Source organism: Pleurodeles waltl, chromosome 8 (assembly GCF_031143425.1).
Source record: "Pleurodeles waltl isolate 20211129_DDA chromosome 8, aPleWal1.hap1.20221129, whole genome shotgun sequence".
Lineage (NCBI taxonomy): Eukaryota > Metazoa > Chordata > Amphibia > Caudata > Salamandridae > Pleurodeles > Pleurodeles waltl.
In genome coordinates, this window is record NC_090447.1 from 1,389,830,379 (window position 1) to 1,389,856,727 (window position 26,349).

At 42.1% G+C, this 26,349-nt stretch overlaps 1 protein-coding gene across 1 annotated transcript in view; it reads right to left on the minus strand.

The window, feature by feature from the left end:
• The window catches only part of MED17 (mediator complex subunit 17), a 106,073-nt gene that overhangs the window by 63,758 nt on the left and 15,966 nt on the right, over window positions 1–26,349 (minus strand). The window contains exons 2-4 of the mRNA XM_069202437.1: window positions 16,449–16,615; window positions 14,477–14,696; window positions 78–214 (exon numbers count right to left, since the gene is read on the minus strand). Of these exons, the coding sequence (XP_069058538.1) occupies window positions 78–214; window positions 14,477–14,696; window positions 16,449–16,615 (524 nt within the window). The remainder of the gene's footprint in view (window positions 1–77; window positions 215–14,476; window positions 14,697–16,448; window positions 16,616–26,349) is intronic.

A 26,349-nucleotide genomic window follows, 5' to 3' on the forward strand; every position in this document is an offset into this window, starting at 1 on the left:
CAGATCGATACAATGACAACGTTACATTTGCACTGATAAGAGGTGTAAAGGCATGTGCAGGCAATACTCAGACAAACCTTTAAGTAAGCTGACCCCTCCAAGTCACTGGGTATTTGGACATCCAAGGGACAGTAATCATCTGGAATCTTTTTATCCCAATCGAGGTCTGTATTTTTGATTACTTCAAAAGTGCCATGGTGAGGAAAGAGTGATCCTGGACATAAAAGACAGATCATCGATTTGTTCATTACAGACTCACTTATACTGTACTCGAACACAAGGCCAGCACAGTGGCTCACATTAACATTGCACAGTGGAGGAACACAAGAGGAAATAAAAGGCATGCATGATCTTTTTTTTGAACCACAGGTTTCTTCCTGCAAAGCATAGGGCTCAGACCTGCGTTGAAAAAAAATGCTTACGTTTTGGAAGAATTGCTAAATATTAAAGAAAATAACACTATTTATTTAGGTCAAGAATAAATGAAGATGTGCAGAGCTTAACATGCTGTTCGTTACCACTGCTGATGTTGGGGGAGGGTCCATGGCTCACAACAGGTGAAGCCCTGAGTGGGTCATAATGTCCCTCTCCTCCCTCAACAATGGTAATAAATAGCATTCAAGTTGCTTCAAATAACGTATTATTGGGCTATTTATTTGTATAATTGCTTTAAAACACATGTTATTGGGCTACATTAATTGAAATATACAACACACATATATATATTTGTATGTGGTTATAACACCTCAAAGTAGGTTTAACAAAAAAGAAATTAAACTAAAACACAGAGTTAAAAAAGCAGTTATGGTAAGGAACTAAAACTGAAAAACTACTCAGATTTGAAAGTTATGATATGAAGCATCATCCATAACTTGCACACTAATTTCAATGCTCAGCACCTTACCCTTAATAAAACAGGTGCAATTACAAATGCGGTAAATCATCTTACAGATGAGATTACATATTACATTACCATAACCACTTTGACAAAGACAACTATAAAAGTTGCATCATTGATTTGTTTGATTACGATTTGCTGTTTAGTAACGTTTTGCTTTTATGTGCTATTTATTGATATATTCTGCAGTCATAAGTACTGCATGTGAAGTGCAAGTTATGGTTTTATGGTTGTGGTGAGAGTCATGGATTGGATGCCTAACATTAACTTATGAATTTCAGTGTTTTTTCGGTTTCAATTTAAAACCATAAATCATAACCATAACGGCACAATAACTGTGGCTTTTAGGTGAATTCCTGAGGTTATGTTTCATAGATGTTTTGGTGTTATAATCAAAGTTTAACCATAGCTTCACTTTAACCTTTGCTTTTTCAACAAATTTGTTTTTTCTTTTAATCATATATCACATTCAAGACTTCAATGTGCCCAAGCTTCTGCGGGCGCCAATTCCACTCTGCATGGCAAAGCTGTATGCAGCAGGGGTGGCCCAAAGATCCTGGCCAGAACCCAACACTCCATGGACTGCCAGCCCCACAGCAGTCTACGGCCAACATGCTGTGGTTGGGCAACCCTATTTCGCAAGTCCTTTGCCACACGCAGCAGGTGTTGGTTGTGGACAGCAATGGTCTATGAAACGTATTCTGGGTTTCCTTCTCCTGAATTTGCAGTACTTGACAGAGAAGCTTGCAAATGGATCCTCAGTGCCCCAGAATGATTTGTGGACAAGGGCGAAACCGGCCCCTGGCTCCACAAACCCTGCAGCAAATTTGGTATTTTTTAAAACATTTAAGCACAGGGGGCCAATGGCCTTGAGTCAGGGTTCGCTCACCCTGTCTCCTTATTTGCCCTTTACTTTTGTTTTTAGGCCACAGAGACAGAGTACTTGTGCCTGTAATTGCAGCCAATTAACGGGCTTTGTGTACAAAACGTTTTTTTGTTGCAGTTGTACCCCACTTTTTGCCCCCTTTCTAGCTACTTAATGGTAGTCGTCGACTGACAGTGCACTGAGGCCTGCCAACCAGACTTCAGTGCCAATGCTCTTTCCTTAAAAGAAGGTAATGTGTTATTGTAACAAAACTGCAAAGGACTTTAGAACTCCTGTAAGTCCCTGGCAAATTATACCCCCAGTATCTAGGGCATGGACGCTAAAGAGGGTCCTTAAGGGTTGCGACATATCTTATGCCACCCTAAGGGACCCACACACAAACACGACACAGACTGCCATTGCAGGCTGCATGACATGGTGCAAACCATTAAGTGAAATCATGACACGGCACACTCCTGTGTGCCATGCCAAAGTCACTGCATTTAATATAAGTAGGTAGGTCACCTCTACAACAGGCCTTTCAACACTAAGGCAAGATGCGTTATATTTTAAATGAGGACATATCCGCATGAGCAGATATGTCCCTGTGACACCTAGTTCTATTACTAGATATTACCAGTGAACAGGAGAGTCATCTTAAGGTATGTACTAGCCACTGGTCAAAACGAAATACGCAGCTACCTCATATTAATAAACCCACACTTTTTTTTACAGGGATGGATTTATTAATACATGCACCCAGAGGGTACCTTAAAGGGCCATCCTGAACTCTACTGGTCCTTTAGTGTGCTAGCTGACTGGTCCTGTCCAGCCTGCCATTACAGATGAGTTTCTGACCCACAGGATGAGAGAGCCCCACTCTCAGAGGTCAGAAACAATGCCTGTTTATACCTCCTCCAGCATGAAGGCTAACAAATTAGCAGGGAGCCTTCAAAGAGCAGACTGCCTTTGATATGCAAGCCTGGTTTCCCCCAGACTTGGAGGATGCCACCCGTGTCGTGAGGCCCATGTGGTACCAGGACAGGCAGGAAATTAGCTCTGCTAGGAGGCGTGTTACACCTCTAGGCTAGTCACCACCTTAAGGTGGGCTACCTAAAGTGAACACTAAAATTAGTATTTTACCATCTTGGTTGCGGTGAAATTAGGAACTCTGGGACAGGGTGATGCCCACTCCCCACAGGAAGTGGTAATCTAGGGTAACCCCAGGGGTAAGCATCCCATTGGCTACTACCCTTTACTCCCCTTAAAATTCCCAAATTGAGTGTTTAGGAAGATCCTGACACCAGGAACTCAGATGTGTCTGCATGGAGAAGAAAGAAGGACAAGGAAGAGCCCACAACACAAGAACTGAGGAGCAGCAACTGACTTGGCACCAACCCTGCATGCTTTCCCTGACATCTGCACGACCAGGCTCATCCGGAAGGCGGTGTCACCTCCAAAAGCTGTGGAGGAGTGACCCACAACTTCAACTGGCCAGCAACATCTCTCATGGAGCAGAGGAGCTACTTCCCTACATCTTTGCAGGCACCAAAAGTACAGAAACAAGACCCCCTGCCAGCACAACACACCAGAGAAAGCCACCCTGCACAGAAGCCTCCCAGCCTGAGTACTTTCTGTATTGTGTGCCCCTGCATTGTACACTGCATAGATAGCCTCCACTTTGGTTGAGAGGATCAGACTCTGGATTCGGGAACACAAAATGGCTGAAAGGAGACAAATCTCCCTCGGTCGCGGAGTGTGTTCTTTTTCTTTTTTTTCTTTTTTATTTGTGGAGGTCATCGAATACGTGCCTGCCGATCTCTGCAAATGAACAGGCCAGATAGTAGTAAAATGTAGCCAAGACCCTCCCAAGTCCTTTTAAAAAGCGAATTTATCGACAAATACTGAACGAATTTACACCAAACGAGCAAGGGAATTTGCTTGAGTAAACATCTACATTCACAACATATTTGGTTTAATAGCATTCAGACATTTTTTCTGTATAGAAATGCAAAGAGTCTTTTCGGAAGCACTGTTATTTGGCCCGTGCTTGAAAGATCTGTGCAAGGCTTTCTGTGAAGAATGTACAGTGGATGTGCTTTTTTTTATTTTTTCGAAAGTTTTATGCAGATTCAAACAGCACCAAAATTATTAAGAATCTTGGATCTGAAATTCCTCTCACAGTCAGACCAACCATTTCTCCTTTGTTTATATATCAGCTGCACCTCTGTAGGTGGGAGATGACAGGGCAAGGGGAGTGTTAACTTCCAATTGAACAATATATACAGGGCATACACTAGATACGTTTTCACACCCATTTCTGGACTAGACACAGCACAACCTGAAAAATATTTAAACATTTCTGAAAGAGCAAACATTTAATCATATTACACATAAAGCAACGGAGCTGAAATGTATATATCTGGACAAACTTCTATTGCAGAGGTGTGCAACACGTTTATCTGGCGTGCAGGCACTTTGCACGGTGATAGTTGTGTACCTCTGCCCGAGTGCCCCAGCTACATGGACATCCAGATCCCTGGTACTGATTTCTGGTAATGGGTAAACATGGATCATGCATGTGCACCCATGACCCAGGCCTGTCTCATGGTAATGCAGTCTGATTGGCCTGGCAGAAGCACACCAAGCACTACTCTCAGAGTGTTAATGGGCTATTACTCTTACTGGGATTTGAGAGACAAGATCTCAATGTTGTCAGCATATCACTTTAGCAGTGATCAATATTGTGAACCAGCCTTTTTATATCTGTGTCACTGGAGTGGTGCCTACTGCCCCACTAATACAAACTTACACTGCTGCGTACCTACCTCACCCTTGTCCTACATAGTTAATGTATGTAGTGTAAGCCATGGACCTGGAAACACTAATGGAGGTGAAGACTGCAACCCCCGTCAGACAGAAGGTGTACTTTGCTGACATTCCTGACTGTTGAGATGGGAACACACACACAGGACGAAGGGGATCATAGCATCCTCTGTGCATATCAAAGGTCTCTTTTATGAAGAGCTTCTGGTCATCGGGGAGTTGGCCCATGATTTTTAGCTGCTAGAACCAGAACTAGGGACCAAGGTCTGCTAGTCTTCCTGCTGGGTGAGGGGGCCATCACCCAGGACGTCAGGACCACTAGTCCGGAGCCTGGAGCACCAGCTTTCTGTCTGCCTGCCAACACCAGATGACCCTGGTGTCTCCAGGAGGAAAGTGCCTGGATGGAGCGAAGCCCAGCTGAGATCCTGCAAAGTGGAGCCTAGCAAGCGAAGTGTTAGATGCCCAGTTCAGTCAGGACTGCTGCACAGGAGGAGTGAGCGATACGTGTCACAATTGGGCCACTTTGAAGTAAAGACTATCACTCCGGTGCATGCGAAGTCAGCAACCCTCCATGCTCCAGGAGGGGGCCCCCCTTGAAGTAAGGCCCATTAACCCTGTACAGGAGAAGTCATGATCGCAGTATGGCAGGAGGGGGCGCTGTGAAGTAAGGGCGATCACCTTGTTGCAGAACAAGTTGGCAATCCCCATTTGCCAGGGCAGGGCGACTGTGGAAGCAGGGCTACTGCCTTGGAACGTTGTGCCCAGGCTGCTGTGAAGAACACTTGCTGATTGCCAAGAAGCTGTGGAAAAGAACATTCAACACTGATACGGGCCATTCTAAGACTGAGAAGGTCTGACACGTAATCGGGGAATAGACTGAGAGTTTGCAAACCCTCCGCATCGAGAGACTGGACCCTTCCCCAGTTCTCCTGCACTTGCTGACTGCCATTGGACTGAGAAAGCCTTTTCGAGAAAGCCTGTTCGAGGCCAGCAGGCCTGTTGGGGACTTGCACGAGTTTGGGTAGTAAAAGAAGTTGAGACCCCAGTGGTGTAGATATTATAGTAATCTCTAAAGTAAAGCATTAGAATGAGAAGGATTTTACTGAGATAATCAAATATAATCAAAGTGCATTTGAGAAACTTAATGTGCTAATGGCAACCCCTGTTTTGGTTTTATCAAGATGGAGGATGTTGTGCTTTAGTGCAGCGGTTCCCAATCTGTGGTCCGTGGACCCCCAGGGGGTCCGCAGGACTGTGATGAAAGAAAGGTACTTCTCCAGCTGGGGCCTGACAAAAACACATGCTTGTTTTTATTTGTGCAGCAGTTGTAAAAGCATGTAAACGTTCCTTGTACAACCAGCAACTTTCAGGTAAAAATAAAAGCGTAAATAAAACTCTCGTGATTAATGTACCTGCTGGAGAGAGAGAGGGGAGTTTTGTCTACTGGCAGTTGTGACTCATCTAAGGTAGCGCAGATGGTTAATATGACTGATGCAGAGAACATGTATCATGCAAAGAAAATTATGTTATGTGCCTAGCCCAGTGAGTTACTGCTTTTGTCACTTAGATTCTTTTGTTACTGTGCAGTTCCATAAGTTACAATCATAATCTAGCACAGTGAGCTATGAACTGCCATGAAAGAGCTGCATGCAAACTGCATGGCACAAAATAGATATTTTGTTATTTTTCCCAGCCTTTCATTATCCTTATGCTGCTAAAAAAAGATTTGCTTGCGTAGAAATACAGTCTTATTATTAAAGTCAATGATAACCACTGTGTTATGTTCTGAATCCTGCGTTTGTGCTTCTCCAGACCAAACACTCTTATAAAAAGCCTACCACTGTGGATGACATGTGAATCCTACACCTTGCAGTCACCTGTAAAGTGCTCTAACACCCTACACTGGTATGCATGGTGCTATAAAACAAATGAACTACATGTGACAGAGAGGTGTGTATTTGTTTGCATATTGTTTGTGAATTACTGTTTAAATGCTTGACATTTAAAAAGTACAAATTGCTTAGGGGTCCCCGGCTTCCAGTAGTGATTCAGTGGAGGTCCTCAGGAGTTAAAAGGTTGGGAACCACTGCTTTAGTGGTTAAGATAGTGATACGACGGATTAGCAGAACTAGGTTCCATCAGTATAGCAGAATCATGGTCAGTCTTTGATGAGGGCACTTATACAAGTTGACTTAAGGAATTCAGGAGCACAGCTTTGAAGTGACAGGTAGGATATGGGAAGTGACCCGAGAGGTGGTGATTTTTATGATCTTGGTGTTTACAACATTTAGCTCTGGAGACTGTGGCAACAGGATGCGTTGTTAGATCTTTGGATGCATGGGGTGTGTATTTGAGGTAATCTGCATTAATGCATGCTTCAAAGCACTGGGGTTGGTGCGTGTGTTGGGCTTCTCAGGAGTAAGGGTGTTACAACAGAGTTAGTGTGCATGTTAGGCTGTTTAGGGGAAGGTGTGTCAGGTGAAGTGTAATGGAGGCGATAGGGAAGTAGTCTGTATAATGAGAGAGCTTGTGGGAGAGAGTAGAAGTAAGTTTTCAGTACTTTTTGTCATCTCATTCAATTTCACGTCAAGCAGTTCATTTTGAGGAGTGGATATGAGGTTTTTGTTAGTCAGTAGTGAGTGATAGTGAAAAGGCAGGTTGTGTGCTTCTGTCTGGGTATACCTGGATTGATTCTGTGGCTGGTTGAAAAAGGGAGGCTGTATTGAGGGGTTGAGGTGAATACTAGAACACTATGGGGTTGCTCCTTATCTGTATTTCCGTTTCGGATTACGGTGCCAGCTGTAGTGTCCTAGTTACTAGCACCATAGTAACTAGATACCACAGATTCCAGAATGCAGAACGTAGGAGAGGGATGACAGTTGGCGGAGAATTTAGGTGAGGATGAGCGGTCTATAGTTTGCTCTCCTTAAATAAATAGAAGTTGAACTTACCAGCACCAGAGTCATTCTTTACAAAGTGGTGACGGAGATTGGTATTCCGCTGCCTCGTACCGGACACGCAGGCACAGTTGTAGTCCTTTAAAGTGGAGGGCGAAGAAGGGAGAGCAAACTATCGGATCTGGAGTGAACGAGGAAGTGCTGGCACATCACCATGAGTGTGGCCAGCAAAGTGGAGAGATCCCGTCCTGCTCATTTGTGGTGCCAGATGCGCAGGGTGACGTGAATACAAATTGGGGTTCCTTGTCTCTTGCTAATTGACTTGCTCGAGCCTCCACACAATGGATTACTCTCTCGCTGATCCCCCAACTGGCTTACCTTGCATTGCGCACTCACATACCATGTCTACCACGTCACAGTACGTGCGTAACATGCGCATGTGGCAGCCATTTTAATGTGGGCAATTGGTTCAGCAACAACCTAACCGGCGATGCGCACACCAACGATATTCTAATACGTTACCCAAATTTGTAGTATGCAGTGATGCGCACACCCTTGAGGAGATACAAATATTTTACACCAGGGCAAGATACTAATATTTTATAAAGTAAACAACTATTTTGCCAGCTAATCAGCGCACACGGTGACGTGCTCACCATACATTATATTCTTCAGACAATCAGCATTACCTGGATGCGCATAAAAAAAAAAAAAATTATAGTACTACAATTAGCACTTGTTTAACACAATGATGTGAACACCGTAACAAAAGAAAAACAATATTGAACCCTGTGAAGTTATTTATTACAAAAAACAAGATTTTGAAGTACAAAGAACATGAGTGCGCAAAGTTGCGAACTTACTCCTTCTGTGTCATTTCTTCCTAGCCAGGGGATCCCTTCCTAAATGGTCAGCTTTATTTAATAAATTACATATCAGCCTTGGAAAAGGAAAATGATGAAGAGTTCACACCATCTAAAAGGAAGAACATTTTATTACATAGTCTTGGTCCAGAGGGGTTGCGTGTATATAACCAAATTAAAAAGAAAGTCAGAAAAGCTGATACAACAGATGCGTTCAAAGATACTTTAAAGATGTGGATGCCTATTATCACCAACTGTATGTGTGGCAATAGAAAGATATGCATTCTTCCAGAGGAAACAAATGACGAATATAAACAGTAGAAGACTATGTAACCGCATTAAAGAAACTAGCAATCAACTGCAAATTTGCCGTATTACACGATGATCTCATTAGCGATCAATTAGTAAGGCATTCAAACAATGCTACTATACAAGAGGAACTGTGGGTTTGCAGTGACTCATCCTTAAATAATGTTGTGGCAAAACTAAAGAAAGCAGAAATGTCAAAAAGATGTTCTAAGATGGTTCTAAAACACAAGGTTGGAGAAGAATCGGTGAGCAAAATAAGTAATTCCAAAGACAAGTTAAAAAAGATTGAACAAGAAATAAAATACAAATTCTGTTTAGAAAAGAACAACAAAAAGTAAACAATCTAGAAGACAAAGGGCTAGTGAGTTTTAGGTGCTGTAATAAGGGACATTTCGCCAGAGATAAAAATTGTCCACATCTAGAGCAAAATGGGTTGCGGGTCATTATGAAAGAATGTGCAAGAAAAAAAGGGAGGCAAATATATGATAAAAGGCATGCTAAATAAGGAGGAAAAAGAAAGTGATGAACATGATTCGACTTGTGGTGAAAATGTTTTAAGCATAGACGACGCTGATGCCATATTAGATAGACAATAAGGCTAAGAAAAAACCTAAGTGTGATATATACATAGGTGGAGTATACATACAAGTAGTTGCAGAATCAGGATCCTCATACATCATCATACAACATTCTAAATGAGAAGGGAAATTTGCAGCTCGATTAGGAGAACAATTGCACCCCACAGATATACATTCAGTCACGTTCATGGGGGGAAAAATTCCCATGGTTGGTCTCTAAGAAGGAGAATTTTAATTTAAAGATAGAATTGCCAAAGGGAAATTATACGTGGCTGAGAAAGGCCCCTCAGTCCTTGGATGGATTGACAAGGGAGCATTATGTATTATATTAGAGCCAAATAGTGGAGACGAAGTAATGTTATTTAGAGATCCCAAAAAAAACTAGAAGTAGAGGTCAAGGAACTATTTCCTAATGTGTTCTCCGGGGAGGTTGTTGAATTAAAAGGATTCACACACAGAATTATATTAAAGAAAGGGACAAAACCAGTTTGTCACAAAGTCAGGAACAAACCTATCAGCATAAGAGAACATGTTATGAAAGCACTGGAGCTGTTGGAGAAAAATGAAATTATTGAACCATTAGAGAGTATGGAATGGTTGGCTCCCCTGGTGGAGGTTCGCAAATCTGATGAGCGATTGCATTTATGCATAGATCTTAGAGAGCCGAACAAAAATATTGTTATAGACAAGTTTCCCCTACCTAAAATTGATAAATTGCTTTCCCAATCTAAAGGTGCAAAATGGTCCTCAACAATAGATTTAACGTCTGCTTACCACCAGGTCTAGTTGCACACATCAAGTAGAAACCTCACAGCTTTCATCACTCCATTAGGATGCTATAGGTTTGTTTGCATGCCGTATGAGCTAGTGTCAGCAGCTGCTGTTTTTCAGAGCCTGATGTTTAAACTGTTCAAGGGGACAAATGGAGTGATTTACTTTCAAGATGACATACTAGTCATAGGGAGGAACATGATCACAAATTTAAATTAGTGTTGAAGAAGCTAGCTGACAAGGGATTAACAACTGAACTAAAGAAATGTAAATGTACTGTGAATTCAGTAACCTACCTAGGCCATGAAGTAGGAAGTGAGGGCATTACACCCAATAAGGATATTATGAAAGCAATCAGCAACTCACCTGCACAGACTTCCAAGGACTAAGTGAGATCCTTTTTGGGACTCAATGAATTTTATGCAAAATTTGTGGAGAATTTCGCCACGAAAACACATAGATTGAGACAACTATTCAAAATAAGGCAAGAATTTATGTGGGATGAGCAACTACCGACACATTTTGAAAATATAAAAAAGGACATTTGCAAAGCCAGTCCTTTGAGAGGATCTGAAATTGGAGCACACAGCATTGTTACCACTGATGCTAGTGAGAAAGGCCTTGGGAAGTGCTTCGACAAATGTCTGGGTATGGAAGCGAATGTACTGTGGCATATGCTTCACGTTCATTGTCACCTGCGGAAGAGACATTTTCTGTAATTTAAAGAGAGATGTTGGGGGCTGTGTGGGCCATGGAAAGGTTTAGGCAGTACATATGGGGGTCAAAATTTACATTAAGAACAGACCACAAGCCACTGGTGAAGATAATTACTCCGGATGGGAATGTTAAGGCACCACCTCGTATAACAAAAATGACTTTAAAATTGTTAGATTATGTGTATGATGTGGGATAGTTACCAGGGAAAATAAACAAGGTTTCATATTACTTAAGTCATTCACCTTTACCTATAGTGGAACAAGTTGAAACTGAATGGGATGATTACAGTGTGGCAATGGTTAATGATAAGTATGGTGCTATGTTGGAAGAAGAATGGAAATCGAAATACCAAGAAGACGGCAACTTGAGTTTAGTCAAAACAGCTCATAATCAATGGTTGGGCTAGGAAAGATGTATTACAAAACGAATGCAGGAAGTATTGGGAGATTAAAGATGAGTTGTCCGTGAGGGAAGCAGGATACATTTTCAGAGGCGCAGGTTAGTACCTCCAGAAGGGTTGAGATCAAGAATTTTTGAAATAAATGATGAGGGGCACCTAGGAATCGTAAAATTAAACAAAAAGAAGAGTGAAATCCATATATTGGTGGCAGGGAGTTGATGCTGAAATATAAAAATTTGTGAAGAATTGTGCAGTTTGCGTCAATGCTGACAAGTCTCACTCTGTGTTTAGACCACCTTTAAGAGAAAGGAAACATCCAGAACGTCCATGGGAAGAAGTGAGCATAGACATATTGGGCCCTATTTTGAATGAATGGGGAATACATAAACAAGTAATTGTGGTTATGGACAACTACTCTAAGTGGTCTGAGAAAATGGTAACGGAGAAGAAAATTAAAGCAAAAGAGATCATTGCATTTTTAGAAAGTCTATTTATAAGAGAAGGTATTCCAAAGTATGTGTTGAGTGACAATGGCCCACAACTTATATCAGAGAGATTTGGAAAATTCCTGAAAAGGAATGGGATAACAAGTAAAAGACCCCCGGTTTACAATCCAGCTGGCAATGGAATATTAGAACAGTTTAACTAAGTAATAATTGGTAGTATACAAGCTGCTATCAGCATAGGTAAGTATTGGGAGAAACAGCTGAATAACACAATATGGGCATCTAGAATAACTCCCAAAGGAATTGGATATAGCCAGTTTAGAATTTTAAGGGGGAGAGAGCAGTTCACTAAAGACAATCTAGTTTGGATGAATAAAAAGGTTTGTAGCAAATGGTCACCGTCTGTGGTTAAAAGAAACATGGTAAAAATGCACAAATTGTATAAGACATTATGATAATAAACATGGAGTAAAAGAGGTACACTTGCTTCAAAGTGACTGGGTAAGAGTGAAGCTAGGCTACAGAATGAGGAAAGGATGCAGCAAATTTACTGAACCACTATAAGTAAAAAAGTTTATAATGTGTCAGCCTCACTAAGTGCCCAAAAAAATATGGAATTTTAACAGAACGTCTAAATGTAATAAAATTCTGGATTGGAAATTCGATCATAAAAAGGGTGACAATACACACTATACAAAATGGATGTAGACGACATAAAGGACGCTTACAAAGAATTTAACACTGAACATTATAAATTAACATATCAGAGTAAAGGGTTGAGATGTCAAGTAATGAAGAAAATACCTCAAACAATACAGAACAGATTGCAAATGAGTTAGAAGCAAACTCGAAAACAACAACACAAAGGGGAAGGAAAGTAATGTTACCAAAGAAATTCAATGATTCTGTGATGTGAAATTAAAACAAGATTGCATATGTATATAAAATGTTTTGTACATTAAGGGAAAAAGGAAGTGGGGCTTATTGTAATAATAGTGTGGTAATAGTAGTGATAGAGTTGTATTGGATACCATTGCATTTTCATGTAGTCAAGTTAAGTTTTGTACTGTTATGTCTTTTATTGGAATTGTATTAAGGAAGGGAGATGTGGTGTCCTAGTTACTAGCACCATAGTAACTAGATATTACAGATTCTAGAATGTAAAATGTAAGAGAGGGATGACAGTTGGCGGGCAACTTAGGTGAGGAGGAGCTGCTTATGGTTTGCGCTCCTTAAATACATAGAAATTGAACTTACCAGCACCAGAGTCATTCTTTACACCGGCTACCTTGAACTAAGAAGGCATTAAGCATTCTCACTTCATTTCCTGAGCAGTGTGTGGATGATATTGTGGAGATGCGGGAGTGAAAGAGCGAGAACTAGTAGTGCCATAAAACAGATAGTAGACAAGGCACCTATGTTAACATTCCTAACAATGGAATAAGCTTTTAAGCCTTCCAGGGTATCAACAATGTGTTGAAGATTTGAAGGTGACAGATGAATATTGGCTCATGACCACCTTCTGAGTTTCACACAGGCTGATGAGTAGTTCACATTTTTAGTTATGGTAACCAAACATACTACATTTCTTTCCCCTTAGAGATTTTCGTGTCAAGATAAATAAATGAAAGGTTAATGTACAGATAATCATTATCAGGAAAAATTACACCAGTCTTTAATGGAGCTGAGTCTAAGAGAATGTTATTTGTCACAGATTAAGAATTCCTAGTTGGCCATCAGGCTCAATGTTTGCGGTATTAGAGGGTTATTTTGGATAGAATGGAGAGACTAGGCACTCTACATTTTTATTGTGTGCATCCTGGAGTCTGATCTGATACCGAAGCTCTCTTTGTTTTAGGCTTGGTGGCCATAATACAATCATGCAAAATATATGCTGGCTGTTGATCTTGAGACACAAATTATAAACAGCCCTGACTATGCTGCCAGCAGGTATAGCTTAGTACAGACAGAAAGTGCACTATTAAAGTATCACATTAGGTGTAAAAGGAGTTCATCAGTATTACCTCACCTTTGCTAAATAAAAACAATTACTTTTAGCTGCACAACTAGTAGGGTTATGGAAACACTAAAGTACAAAATAACAAATTTAGCTACAAAGTCACATTTACAATTAAAAACCACATAGGGTGCACACAAACAGGTACAAAACAACCCTTTGTGCAATGAACAGGAGTGATCTACGTTCAAAATCACTCACTACAGGAAAAAAAAAAATCACTAATAAAGTGTCACAGTTGGTGTCAGACGAGGTATCCGTATGTCATCACACTTTGATGACAACATATTGAGGTGAAAAATTACCCTGTATTGAATACCAGTAGGAGAGATAACAATTTTATGCCCACATATCACACTTAGGAGGAAACAGATTTTGGTGCATAATGACACTACAAAACAAAAGGAGTAATAATTACATTTGGATCCAAAAACAGATTTAGACGAAGAAATAAAAAACAAATGAACAAAAAAACACATTTAGGTGCCAAAACACAAGCGGTGCAAACTCTCCTTTGGTACATCAATAGGGGTGTATACTATTTGCAAGAGCAAAAAAACAAATCACATTTAGGTGCAAAATACACCTTGGAAAAAAAAAAAATATTTCACTGCACCCACAAGTGAATATTAGACTCTAAAAGCCTCAACAATCTCTGGTGGATGACCATGTACAGGTGTTACCTAATCTTTGGATGCAGCTAGATCCTATCCAACAAACCCTTGTTCTCTCGTTGTAAATGGTGTCAGTGGTTACTAAAGCAGTGCATTTGCCCATGTGTTACTTAAGGGTCTTATAATCATATTCCAAATTTGATGGAGTACAGACCTAGTATGGGCATAAGCTGTGCAGTGAAGCGGAGTTTACTGCAAAAAAACGAACCACTTACCAGCACTCCTGTAGCTTAGATCCCCGAGGATTTTATCACCCACTTTTCTCAGCTTCCAGTGCTGTCTTAGCCTCAATAACTCAGAGTTGAAATCTCTTTGTCGCTTATTTTCTTGGGTCTCAGCAACAGATTTGGTCAGGCGCTCTGCCCCTTTCAAAAGGATATGTGATGCTCCAGTAAGGGATTTCTTCTTTGAAACGAACTGCAAAATTGGGGGATTCTTTAAAAAAAAAAAAAAAAAAAAATCTAAATATTAAAAATTCTTCAATACCCATGGATGTATGATTAGGAAGAAAATATATTTTCCTCTCTTTAAAAAAAAAAAAATACTAATCTCAAAACAATGCTTTCTAGTACAATTTAGACAAAAAATTAACACCTTGAATTCTATTACTTTGTAACCAAATCTATTTTAATGAGGAATTCCTTAGATAATTTCCCTTATGCTTTTGATCATCTCATTTCCATGAACACCTTCCCTACTTAGTATGCCTTGTGTTTATTTTTGTGCAAGAACTTGTAGTGGATGTCAGAACATTCCCACTGACAAATGGAAAAAGGTGGAGAATGAAGTCATGCAAAGTCATTAAATATAAAAAGTCTTCTGAGGTTAAGTTAATTAAAGCACAGGGGCGTACCAAATGCATCTTCATGGCGCATGGCCACTGGAGTTGGCCTTCTATTGAAGATCTGTAAACAAGGAACTACTAATCAGAATCAGATATGTAAACGTTTGTGACAAGCATCATATCAAAGGCTGCCATATCCTATGGGTGAGATGCCTAACCCACGGGAGGCCGTATCAGCTACTGACTGTGCCTTGGGGGAGGGAAGAGTCTGATATTTCTAAATGATGTACAGCACTTCTGAGCGGTCACATCGTAAATTAAGAAGAAAAAAATGTATTTAAGTGGAAAGTATGAGTGACAAGCATAAATAGTTTTGACACTTAATTGCCTTTCTTCTCAGAAAATGCACATTCAACCTATGTATCAATCAGACTCCTGCAATCATTCTAAATCAGGTGAAGACCGCCTGTATCACGACCTACACCCAGAAGTCGTTCTTTGCACACACAACTACCAGGTCAGATCTGTTGTCAGCAAATCGAAACGCAATCTCCACCGTCCCAAACCTATTTTCCAGGGTTCTCTGCAGGAGATCGCTCATTATCAGAGTGAACATCAGCTCCCAATTGGACTTTGCCAAACTGCTCATCCTTCACTTGTCACAGAATCATATTTGTCACCAGGTAGTCCAAAACGTTGGAGATCATTGAAGCAGACCTTGCCAGACAGAACTCCCGAGATACCATATCTCGGATTCTGAATTGCAATAATGGCCTCTCATCAAAAGCCAGTTACATTCTACTCCAGGTTCCCCGAGCTTGCTGACACCGTAGCACCCCTGCAACTGAATGTGCTCCGTGTGACTGGCCACCTCACGACTTACCACCTAGCCTTCAGAAAGAACTAACCCTCATGTGTGGTGAACTTTCCACACTTCCACTTCTCTGCACCCGGAGTACCTGAAAGCATCTCAATTAGCAAACGTATCAGTTTAGTCATTCATTCACGTAGCGACCAAACTATGGAAACTGCCCAGACATAAATAATACATGAGTGAGTCACTTTAATTGCAGTAGCTCAATTAGTTATACGGACTCCACGGAGCATGTTAGATTTCATTTTTGGTCGCGACACAAGTGCGGTTCTACCTTCATTCCTTGCACTCATCTGTTTGTCAGCCGAGGACATACTTTTGAAAGCCCAGAACATGACATCGCCTACTTTTTCCTATCGTGCTCAAGCCACACAAATTAATCTGCAATTAAAACCTGGAAACCTCGTTTAGAGGTTAGAGATTAGAGTTTAGTTTAGAGCTCTTCTGCAGGTCAACTGGCACACAATGTCTGGCTAGAGGCAGGAATTTGCCACGATATGTGTTAGTTGACTTTGTGTTTAGCACTTACCTGTTTTGGTGGCAGGCCGTCCTGTGACACTGGGTCGAGGGTCATGTACCGTTTATCCTTGACAATGTTAAGGACGTCATAGAGCACGCACATTTCAGTCAAGGCACTTCTCACGTTGTTCCTCACTGAATCCCAGGGCCAAAGAGAGGGTTGAAACTTAACCAAACCTTGGAAATTAAAATTAGAGGTTAGTGAGAAATGAGGGCAGCAGGGGCACACAAATCGCACTGTTGAGCTATTCCTACACCCAAAGACTGCCTGCCAACCAATTACTGCACCCCTCAAATCTGCAAAACGATTAAGCTATTTCAAATTAGGCATAATAGTTAAACAATAAACATTTATTTGTTAAACAAACAGTACTTTTTTCTTAGCAGCTAAACAACAATGACAACAACAGCTCATTTAAAAAAATGTAATTGCAGCTTAACTGCAGGTGTCTATGTGTCCGGTGTATGGTGACGGTAGCGCTGTGAACAAATGGACAAGAATAAATCACTATAATGATTGTCAGTTGATAGGCCCTTAACCTGGTATGAAGCAAAACAGCAACAGAACCACAACAAGCACTGGCAAAGCCAACTGATCTCAGCGATCTGAGGTGTATTGGCGTTGTCAATGGTATTGTCATTCAGCCATGTGTTATGGAGTGGCTGACGGGTGGCATGATGACTGAACGGGTAACGCCGTGGATGCTTCCATGCATCTGATCGATCAACATATTAAAAGCAGTGGCTCACGCTGCCTTAAAGACACCTCGAGGGAGGACCGCAAGGTAAACCCTTTAAAAAAGAAAATTAACTGCGGGCATACCCCGAAGAGAGGGCGCAAGCGCTGTCTAGCCGAGACCTAAAGAGTGCGCACCAGCAGGCGCCTACATAAATTGAAAAGGCCTATGCAAGATCTTTTGGCTTTGTCAATATGTTTTTTTTAAAGTTATGTTGTACAGTCATGGCTGAAAGAAAGAAAAAAGGCGCTATGATGTGGTGAATGCTGACCATTTCATAGCGTTTTTTTTTTTTCATTTTACTTTGAACCATGCTGCACAGCACCCGCACTGCTGGACAACTTGGCAAACAAGCATTTGCAATGTAATGGGTCTCTCATTTATTCGAGTTAGAGCTATTAGCATTGTAAATTCCCAACTGGACTTTTCTTGCAACATAATTTGAAAATGAAAAGTAAAACAGTTGGGATAAGCAAGCCAATTCAAAGCGCCATAGCCGCCGTGAGCATGAACGTGAAGGAGAAACACAAAAGAAAAAAGAAGTTCGCTCGAGGTCAAACGCATCGGCAAACGTGCAATTATCCATGTAACAAGGTCAATGGCAGTAACAAAACCGCGGCAAGGAGGAACAAACGTAAAGCATTTACCAATGATGATAAAGAATTTTTGAAAGGCAAACCCGTGAATGAGTGATAGTGATGGGCGTGCGGTGGGTGTGGTTAAAAGTCCACAACACTTCAGAGCGCTTGCGCTCCACCTTGAAAATGACAAAGGCAAATAAACAGCTGCATCTTATGTCTTTGTCAATGTTTTTAAGCCATGTTGTACAGCAGTGTGGCTGCTGTGCAGTGTGACTGAAAGTAAAGAAAAAGACCCCTCTGAGCCAGTACTGACCACATCATAGATTTATTTTATTTATTTGTTTACTCTTAGTAATGCTGTCCAGCAGCTGTGCTGTATGGCTAAACAAAGCCATTGACATATCCATTAGATCCCATATTGGCAAGACCTGTTATTTTTTTGTTTTGCTGATGATATTAACTATGTTTTCCCTTTTGCCACTGTGGAACAGCATTGGCAAAAAGCAGTGGTATACTTGAAAGCAAGACCTATTGGCCTTGCTAATGCTTGTTTATTTAGGGTTTGAATGAAAGATCACTGCCCAGAATCAGTTGTATTCAGAACAGTTGGGGTGCAACCCAACTGACCCTATTACAACTGGATACGTGGTACGATATTCGCAGAAAAAAAGGGGGGTTGTAAAAGGAAGATTACATATGTAGTGAATACATAAATTAGTCACTGGAAAATAATATATAATTTCTTTAGACAAACTCACATAAAAGCCTGTTACTTAAAGAACCTACATGGTGCCTGACGTATGAAACCATCATATCCACTCCAACAAAACATACAATATACATCAATACATCACTAAAACATAATTAAACAAAAAACTTCTGCCAGACTTCTAGCAGGGAGTCCAAATCCAATTCAATACAGTCATACTCCAATCTTCCAAGCTACTCAACTTTGTGTGGCTGTGATCCTAAGTTTATGGAATCAGCCCACATTGGAGGGAGTTGAAACAGGGAATACATCTAAGAGATGCTCCATCTACTCCTTTTCAGAAGATGTGATTCCCACACATATTTTAGTGCCTTATTTATTTCAAACAACTCCTACAAAACATGGTGTTGACACGTTTTTGGCCCCTGGAAACCAGGGGCCTCCTCAGGACCATGGAGGAAAGAAGTGTCTAGTGGACAAACAATGTATACAGAAATAAAAATGGTAATAAACAGCGTATGTTTTCAAATAATGCCATCCCAACACAAGAGGGATTACCAGGTGCTGGAAAAACCCATACAAGCAGGGATGTGGAATTTGTTCGGGGTCAAGGGCAACAAGTTTTCATGTTTATTTTGTCCTTGGGTAAAGTAGGCCCAAGCCCCTGCAGCACAAACCCTTTGGCTGCCAGTTTACAGAGAAGGGAACTGTCTGCAGCTGAGGTAATGTGTGTCCATGTGTTAATTCTGTTCAAACTTGTATTTATGGTTAGTTAATGAAAAGTGTTCATTATTAGGGTGAGCGCTGTAAATAAACGTTTTAAGGTCACACTACACTACTGATTGTGGTTCCAGTTTAAAAAAAATAAAAAACAGTGTTCACCCGTTTGAAAACTAAAAATATGAGGCTAAGTGTAATGCTCCCAGAATGCTCTCTGATTAGATGCAAATGTTTGCAGAATATTGTAAGCAAGAGTGATGATTCCTTGCTTTCAAATTAAAATGTTCAGAAAAAAATGCAAGTAGGAAAAAAACGTTTCACTACTATGAAATTGTAGGTGCTGTTTCTTTGAAATGCCATTTAGTAAAATGTGTTGATGCATGCCAGTATTTCCATAAATATTCCTAATTGAAAATCAGTGTAACCATTTTGAACAAGATTATGGGAAAGATGAAAATAAACAAGCACTGAGAAAGCCAACAGATCCAACCTTTTTTGTGAGTCTTTTGGTTTTGTCAATGTGTGTCTTGTTTTGAATTTTTATTTTTTTTTAAACACTTTATTGTTGTGGGAGATGCTAAGCCCTCACCGTTGTAATAAACACTAGCAAAAAAAAAAAAAAAACAGTTTTTAGTCTAAAAAAAAAAAGCACACATTGCCAACAGTGGTGTAACAAAGGCCCCAAAGCCCCCCTCCGAGGGTGAATCTTCAGCACAGCACCTGCCCTGAGTGAGTCTGTGGAGGGGAGGGCCTCCATGTTCTTTGCAGGGGGTCCCCCTCCAGTTAAGCCACTGATTGCTTCCTGTTGCAGTTACCCCCCACTTTTTGCCTGGTATTGATGCTGACTTGACTGAGAAGTGTGCTGGGACCCTGCTAACCAAGCCCCAGCACCAGAGTTCTTTCACTTAAAAATGTACCATTGTTCCACAATTGGCACATCCCTGGCACACAGATCAGTCCCTTGTAAACGGTACCAGCAGTACCAAGGGACCTGTGACCAGTGAATTAAGGGCTGCAGCATGTGTTGTGCCACCCTAAGGGACCCCTCACCTAACACATGCACACTGCCATTGCAGATTGTGTGTGATGGTGGGGAGGAAAAGACAAAGTCGACATGACACTCCCCCTCAGGATGCCATGCCCACAAAATACTGCCTGTAGCATGGGTAAGTCACCCCTCTAGCAGGCCTTACAGCCCTAAGGCAGGGTGCACTATACCACAGATGAGGGCATGAGGGCATAGCTGCATGAGCAATATGCCCCTACAGTGTCTAAGTCCATTCTTAGACATTGTAAGTACAGTGTGGCCATATTAAGTATATGGTCTGGGAGTTTGTCAAAACGAACTCCACAGCTCCATAATGGCTACATTGAATACTGGGAAGTTTGATACCAAACTTCTCAGAATAATAAACCCACACTAATGCAAGTGTTAGATTTATTACAAAATGCACCCAGAGGGCATCTTAGAAGATGCCCCCTGTAATTTACCCACTCCTTCAGTGCAAGACTGACTGGTCAGTGCCAGTCTGCCACTGAGACGAGTTTCTGCCCCCATGGGGTGAGAGCCTTTGTGCTCTCTGAGGACAGAAACAAAGCCTGCAGTGGGTGGGAGGTGCTTCTTACTTCCTACTGCAGGAACCGTAACACCTGGCGGTGAGCCTTAAAAGCTCTTGCCTTTTGTTACAGCACCCCACGGCATCCCAGCTAGTGGAGATGCCCGCCCCTCTGGACACAGCCCCCACTTTTGGCGGCAAGGCTGGAGGAGATAATGAGAAAAACAAGGAGGAGTCACCCACCAGTCAGGGCAGCCCCTAAGGTGCCCTGAGCTGAGGTGACCCCTGCCTTTAGTAATCCTCCATCTTGGTTTTGGAGGATTCCCCCCAATAGGATTAGGGATGTGCCCCACTCCCCTTAGGGAGGAAGCAATAAAGAGGGTGTAGCCACCCTCCAGGACAGTAGCCATTGGCTACTGCCCTCCTGACCTAAACACACCCTGTCTCCAGACTCAAAGAAAACTGCACAGCAACACATCCAACAGGGACCAGCAACCTCTGAAGCCTCAGAGGACTGCCCTGAAACCCGAAGGACCAAGAAAATCCCGAGAACAGCGGCACTGTTCACCCACAGCAACATTTTTGCATCAAAGAAGCAACTTTTAAAAACGCGCTCTTTCCGCCTGAAGCGTGAGACTTCACCCTCTGCACCTGACGCCCCCGGCTCGAGCTCCAGAGAACCAACACCTCAGGGAGGACTCCAAGGCGACTGCGACCTCGTGAGTAGCCCGAGACGACCCCCCTGGAAGCCCACAGCAACGCATGCAGAGAGAATCCAGAGGCTCCCCCTGACCGTGACTGCCTGTAACAAGGAACCCGACGCCTGGACCAAGCACTGCACCCACAGCCCCCCAGGACCAGAAGGAACCGAACCTCAGTGCAGGAGTGACCCTCTGCCTAGCCCAGTCAGTGGCTGGCTCGAGAAAGCCCCCCCTGTGCCCTGCCTGCACCGCTAGAGTGACCCCCAGGTCCCTCCATTGATTTCAATTACAAACCCGACGCCTGCTTTGCACACTGCACCCGGCTGCCCCTGTGTCGCTGAGGGTGTGTTTTGTGTGCCTACTTGTCCCCCCCCCAGTGCGCTACAAACCCTCCCTGGTCTGCCCTCCGAAGACGCAGGTACTTACCCGTAAGCAGACTGGTTCCAGAGCACCCCTGTTCTTCATAGGCGCCTATGTGTTTTGGGCACCTCTTTGACCTCTGCACCTGACCGGGCCTGAGCTGCTGGTGTGGTAAATTTGAGTTTTCCTTGAACCCCCAAAGGTGGGCCGCCTATGCTCAGGAACTTAGACTTGTAAGTGTCTTACTTACCTGACAAACTAACCATTACTTACCTCCCCCCAGGAACTGTTGATTTTTGCATTGTGTCCACTTTTAAAATTGCTTATTGCCATTTTCACTAAAACTGTGTATGTTACTGCTCTAATTCAAAGTTCCTAACTTACCTATGTGGAGTACCTTGCATTTTATGTATTTACTTCAAATCTTGAACTTGTGGTTCTAAAATAAATTAAGAAAATATATTTTTCTATATAAAAACTATTGGCCTGGAGTTAAGTCTTTGAGTGTGTGTTCCTCATTTATTGCCTATGTGTGTACAGCAAATGCTTAACACTACCCTCTGATAAGCCTACTGCTCGACCACACTACCACAAAATAGAGCATTGGAATTATCTAATTTTGCCACTATCTTACCTCTAAAGGGAACCCTTGGACTCTGTGCACACTATCTCTCACTTTGAGATAGTATATACAGAGCCAACTTCCTACACACGGTAGTTCCTGGCATGGGACAAAACTACTTTGTGCACTAATATGCTCCTTGTAGAAGAGCAGAATGCGGTCACTCAGAGTAAAGCCAGGCGAAAGAGAATAGAAGTTTAATAAAAACAAAATGTCTTTCTCAACGCCAGACCTAATTAGGGACCCAATTCTTCAAGAAAGTCACAAAAGTGCACCCATGGTACATGTCTTTGAATTAGTGGCTTTTATGAATTCACATGAACTTACAGAAGAAGACCAGGAAATTGTATTCTTAGAAAAATATTTGTGAACTGTATTCTTAGCACGAGCAAATATGCATGTGTATATTTGTTCATGTGAAAATCTATTGAGCATTTACAAGTTCACTTTCCCTTCAACCGCTTTTTCCCTCCAACCTGGAAAAACTTCTACTTCTGCCACTGTAGGAGTAAATTTCCAATCTTTCCCATTATGGGAAAAAATTAGAGAAGAGCTGGTGAAAATCCTTAAAACATGCATTCCTGCCCTGTAACTATTGCTTACTGCTTCCTCTAGCCCCAGTATGAAGAACTGCGGAAAGGTGGCAAAATAAGAAAATTGCTATAGTAGTTGAAATTGCAAGTATTCAAACGCTACTATAGAAGTAGTCATGGCATAATCAGAGAGGCTATTATCAGAGCGTTTACATAATGCGATTGTGCCACAATTTGTTGCTGCACTACATGGCACCAAAGAGACAAGCAGCTTTTTTTACAGGGCAAGTAGATTTAAGAAGCTACCTGTCCCATGGACAAGTAGATATTTTATTAAATTCCAAACCCCTGACAAGGCATAATCAAAAAATGAAAAGTGCTGATAGAAGACATGAGAGCCAACTAAGAAAACAAAGAGAGGCTAAATTCTTGTGCCATTTTGCACCCTGGTCGCCATGCCCCTCACTGAACTGGTATGCATCAAAAGCAGGAGCAGGGTCACAAGTGTTGGACACTTGTGCCTTAATAGCTGATATTTGTGTACATAGAGAAAGCCAATAATGCCAGAGACAGAGGGGGTACACGTTACCTGTGACAGGGCAGGGAAAAAGCACGCACTACGTCCACTCGAGGCTATACTGCTCAGAGCATACAGGGAGTGCAGAATTATTAGGCAAGTTGTATTTTTGAGGATTAATTTTATTATTGAACAACAACCATGTTCTCAATGAACCCAAAAAACTCATTAATATCAAAGCTGAATATTTTTGGAAGTAGTTTTTAGTTTGTTTTTAGTTTTAGCTATGTTAGGGGGATATCTGTGTGTGCAGGTGACTATTACTGTGCATAATTATTAGGCAACTTAACAAAAAACAAATATATACCCATTTCAATTATTTATTATTACCAGTGAAACCAATATAACATCTCAACATTCACAAATATACATTTCTGACATTCAAAAACAAAACAAAAACAAATCAGTGACCAATATACCCACCTTTCTTTGCAAGGACACTCAAAAGCCTGCCATCCATGGATTCTGTCAGTGTTTTGATCTGTTCACCATCAACATTGCGTGCAGCAGCAACCACAGCCTCCCAGACACTGTTCAGAGAGGTGTACTGTTTTCCCTCCTTGTAAATCTCACATTTGATGATGGACCACAGGTTCTCAATGGGGTTCAGATCAGGTGAACAAGGAGGCTATGTCATTAGATTTCCTTCTTTTATACCCTTTCTTGCCAGCCACGCTGTGGAGTACTTGGACGCGTGTGATGGAGCATTGTCCTGCATGAAAATCATGTTTTTCTTGAAGGATGCAGACTTCTTCCTGTACCACTGCTTGAAGAAGGTGTCTACCAGGAACTGGCAGTAGGACTGGGAGTTGAGCTTGACTCCATCCTCAACCCGAAAAGGCCCCACAAGCTCATCTTTGATGATACCAGCCCAAACCAGTACTCCACCTCCACCTTGCTGGCGTCTGAGTCGGACTGGAGCTCTCTGCCCTTTACCAATCCAGCCACGGGCCCATCCATCTGGCCCATCAAGACTCACTCTCATTTCATCAGTCCATAAAACCTTAGAAAATCAGTCTTGAGATATTTCTTGGCCCAGTCTTGACGTTTCAGCTTGTGTGTCTTGTTCAGTGGTGGTCGTCTTTCAGCCTTTCTTACCTTGGCCATGTCTCTGAGTATTGCACACCTTGTGCTTTTGGGCACTCCAGTGATGTTGCAGCTCTGAAATATGGCCAAACTGGTGGCAAGTGGCATCGTGGCAGCTGCACGCTTGACTTTTCTCAGTTCATGGGCAGTTATTTTGCGCCTTGGTTTTTCCACACGCTTCTTGCGACCCGGTTGACTATTTTGAATGAAACGCTTGATTGTTCGATGATCACGCTTCAGAAGCTTTGCAATTTTAAGAGTGCTGCATCCCTCTGCAAGATATCTCACTATTTTTGACTTTTCTGAGCCTGTCAAGTCCTTCTTTTGACCCATTTTGCCAAAGGAAAGGAAGTTGCCTAATAATTATGCACACCTGATATAGGGTGTTGATGTCATTAGACCACACCCCTTCTCATTACAGAGATGCACATCACCTAATATGCTTAATTGGTAGTAGGCTTTCGAGCCTATACAGCTTGGAGTAAGACAACATGCATAAAGAGGATGATGTGGTCAAAATACTCATTTGCCTAATAATTCTGCACTCCCTGTAGTAGTATTCAAAGGGCGGCACAACACTGTATCCGCTCCTGGACTAGTCAACCCGCATTCGGCAAGTAAGTGTTCGACATATCGGGTCAGGGAATGGCCGGAGTTTGGAATGGGACTGAAATACAAAAAAGGAACTAAGACGGCAATATGTTTAATGCAACCACTGCACCAAGGCCAGCCAATGGTGTGATAATCATGCAGGGTGGCTCACTTAATGGCGATGGGAGAGATGTGCATGTCACACAGACGAAAGAGGACTGCTCCTGTGTCGGGGTAAAGTCAACTCCTGTGTCTCGCCAGGAAGTGGGGCTCTAAGCGTGCATCTCATCACGTGACATTTGCAGGGAGGACTGGGAGCTGGAAAACCTAGCCGTCATGTTGGGAAGAGCAATATGCAATGAGTTGGGAAGTGCAAATTCAGTAGAACGATGTAGAGGAGTGCCAGATGTAAAACATGCGTCCCCTATAAATGGGTGCATTTGGGATTTACAGGCGGGGTGGGAGGGTTGGGGCGTAATGCAAAAGATGCCCAGGTTACAAAAAAGCGAGCGACTGCCGACGTCTCAGGCATCCTGGGGATGGGGATGGAAACCAGCAACCTATTATGTGACCGAGACAAAGGGAGCTGGAAATTAGAAAGAACAGAGCAGCCATTGCAAATCACGTAATGTGTGCAGGACCATGCACTTTAAAAATCAGTGCTGATGGAAACAGTGTGTGACTGAGGGTACACCGTCCGCAATAGCTACCAGGATGTGAGGCGTAACAAGCCTAAGTGCTTGAAGAGGTAAATGGTGCAAAACGGCCAAGAAAAAGCAAAGGGTGAACAGGTTACTTGGGATGAAATCAGATTTAAATTCCATAAAACAATTCTCGATGATCATCGTTATCCATTAGAAACAGACCCAACAGTACATCAAAGGTCAGTAACCACATATCAGATGTTAAATCTCAGGTACATACAACCTCCCTACAGGACAATTAGTGTAACACACGGAGCAAGAACCGCTTATGTAAAAGTAATATGTACATGTGAATAGACACAAATGCAACTGTGCCTAGCTCAGAGAAAGGCAAAGTTACTTTAAATCAAGGACCACATTTAATCCAAATAATTTAGCTCGTGGAGTGCTGTCCCAAATCTTTCTATCGGCAAAGCTTCCGTTTTATTCAGAAC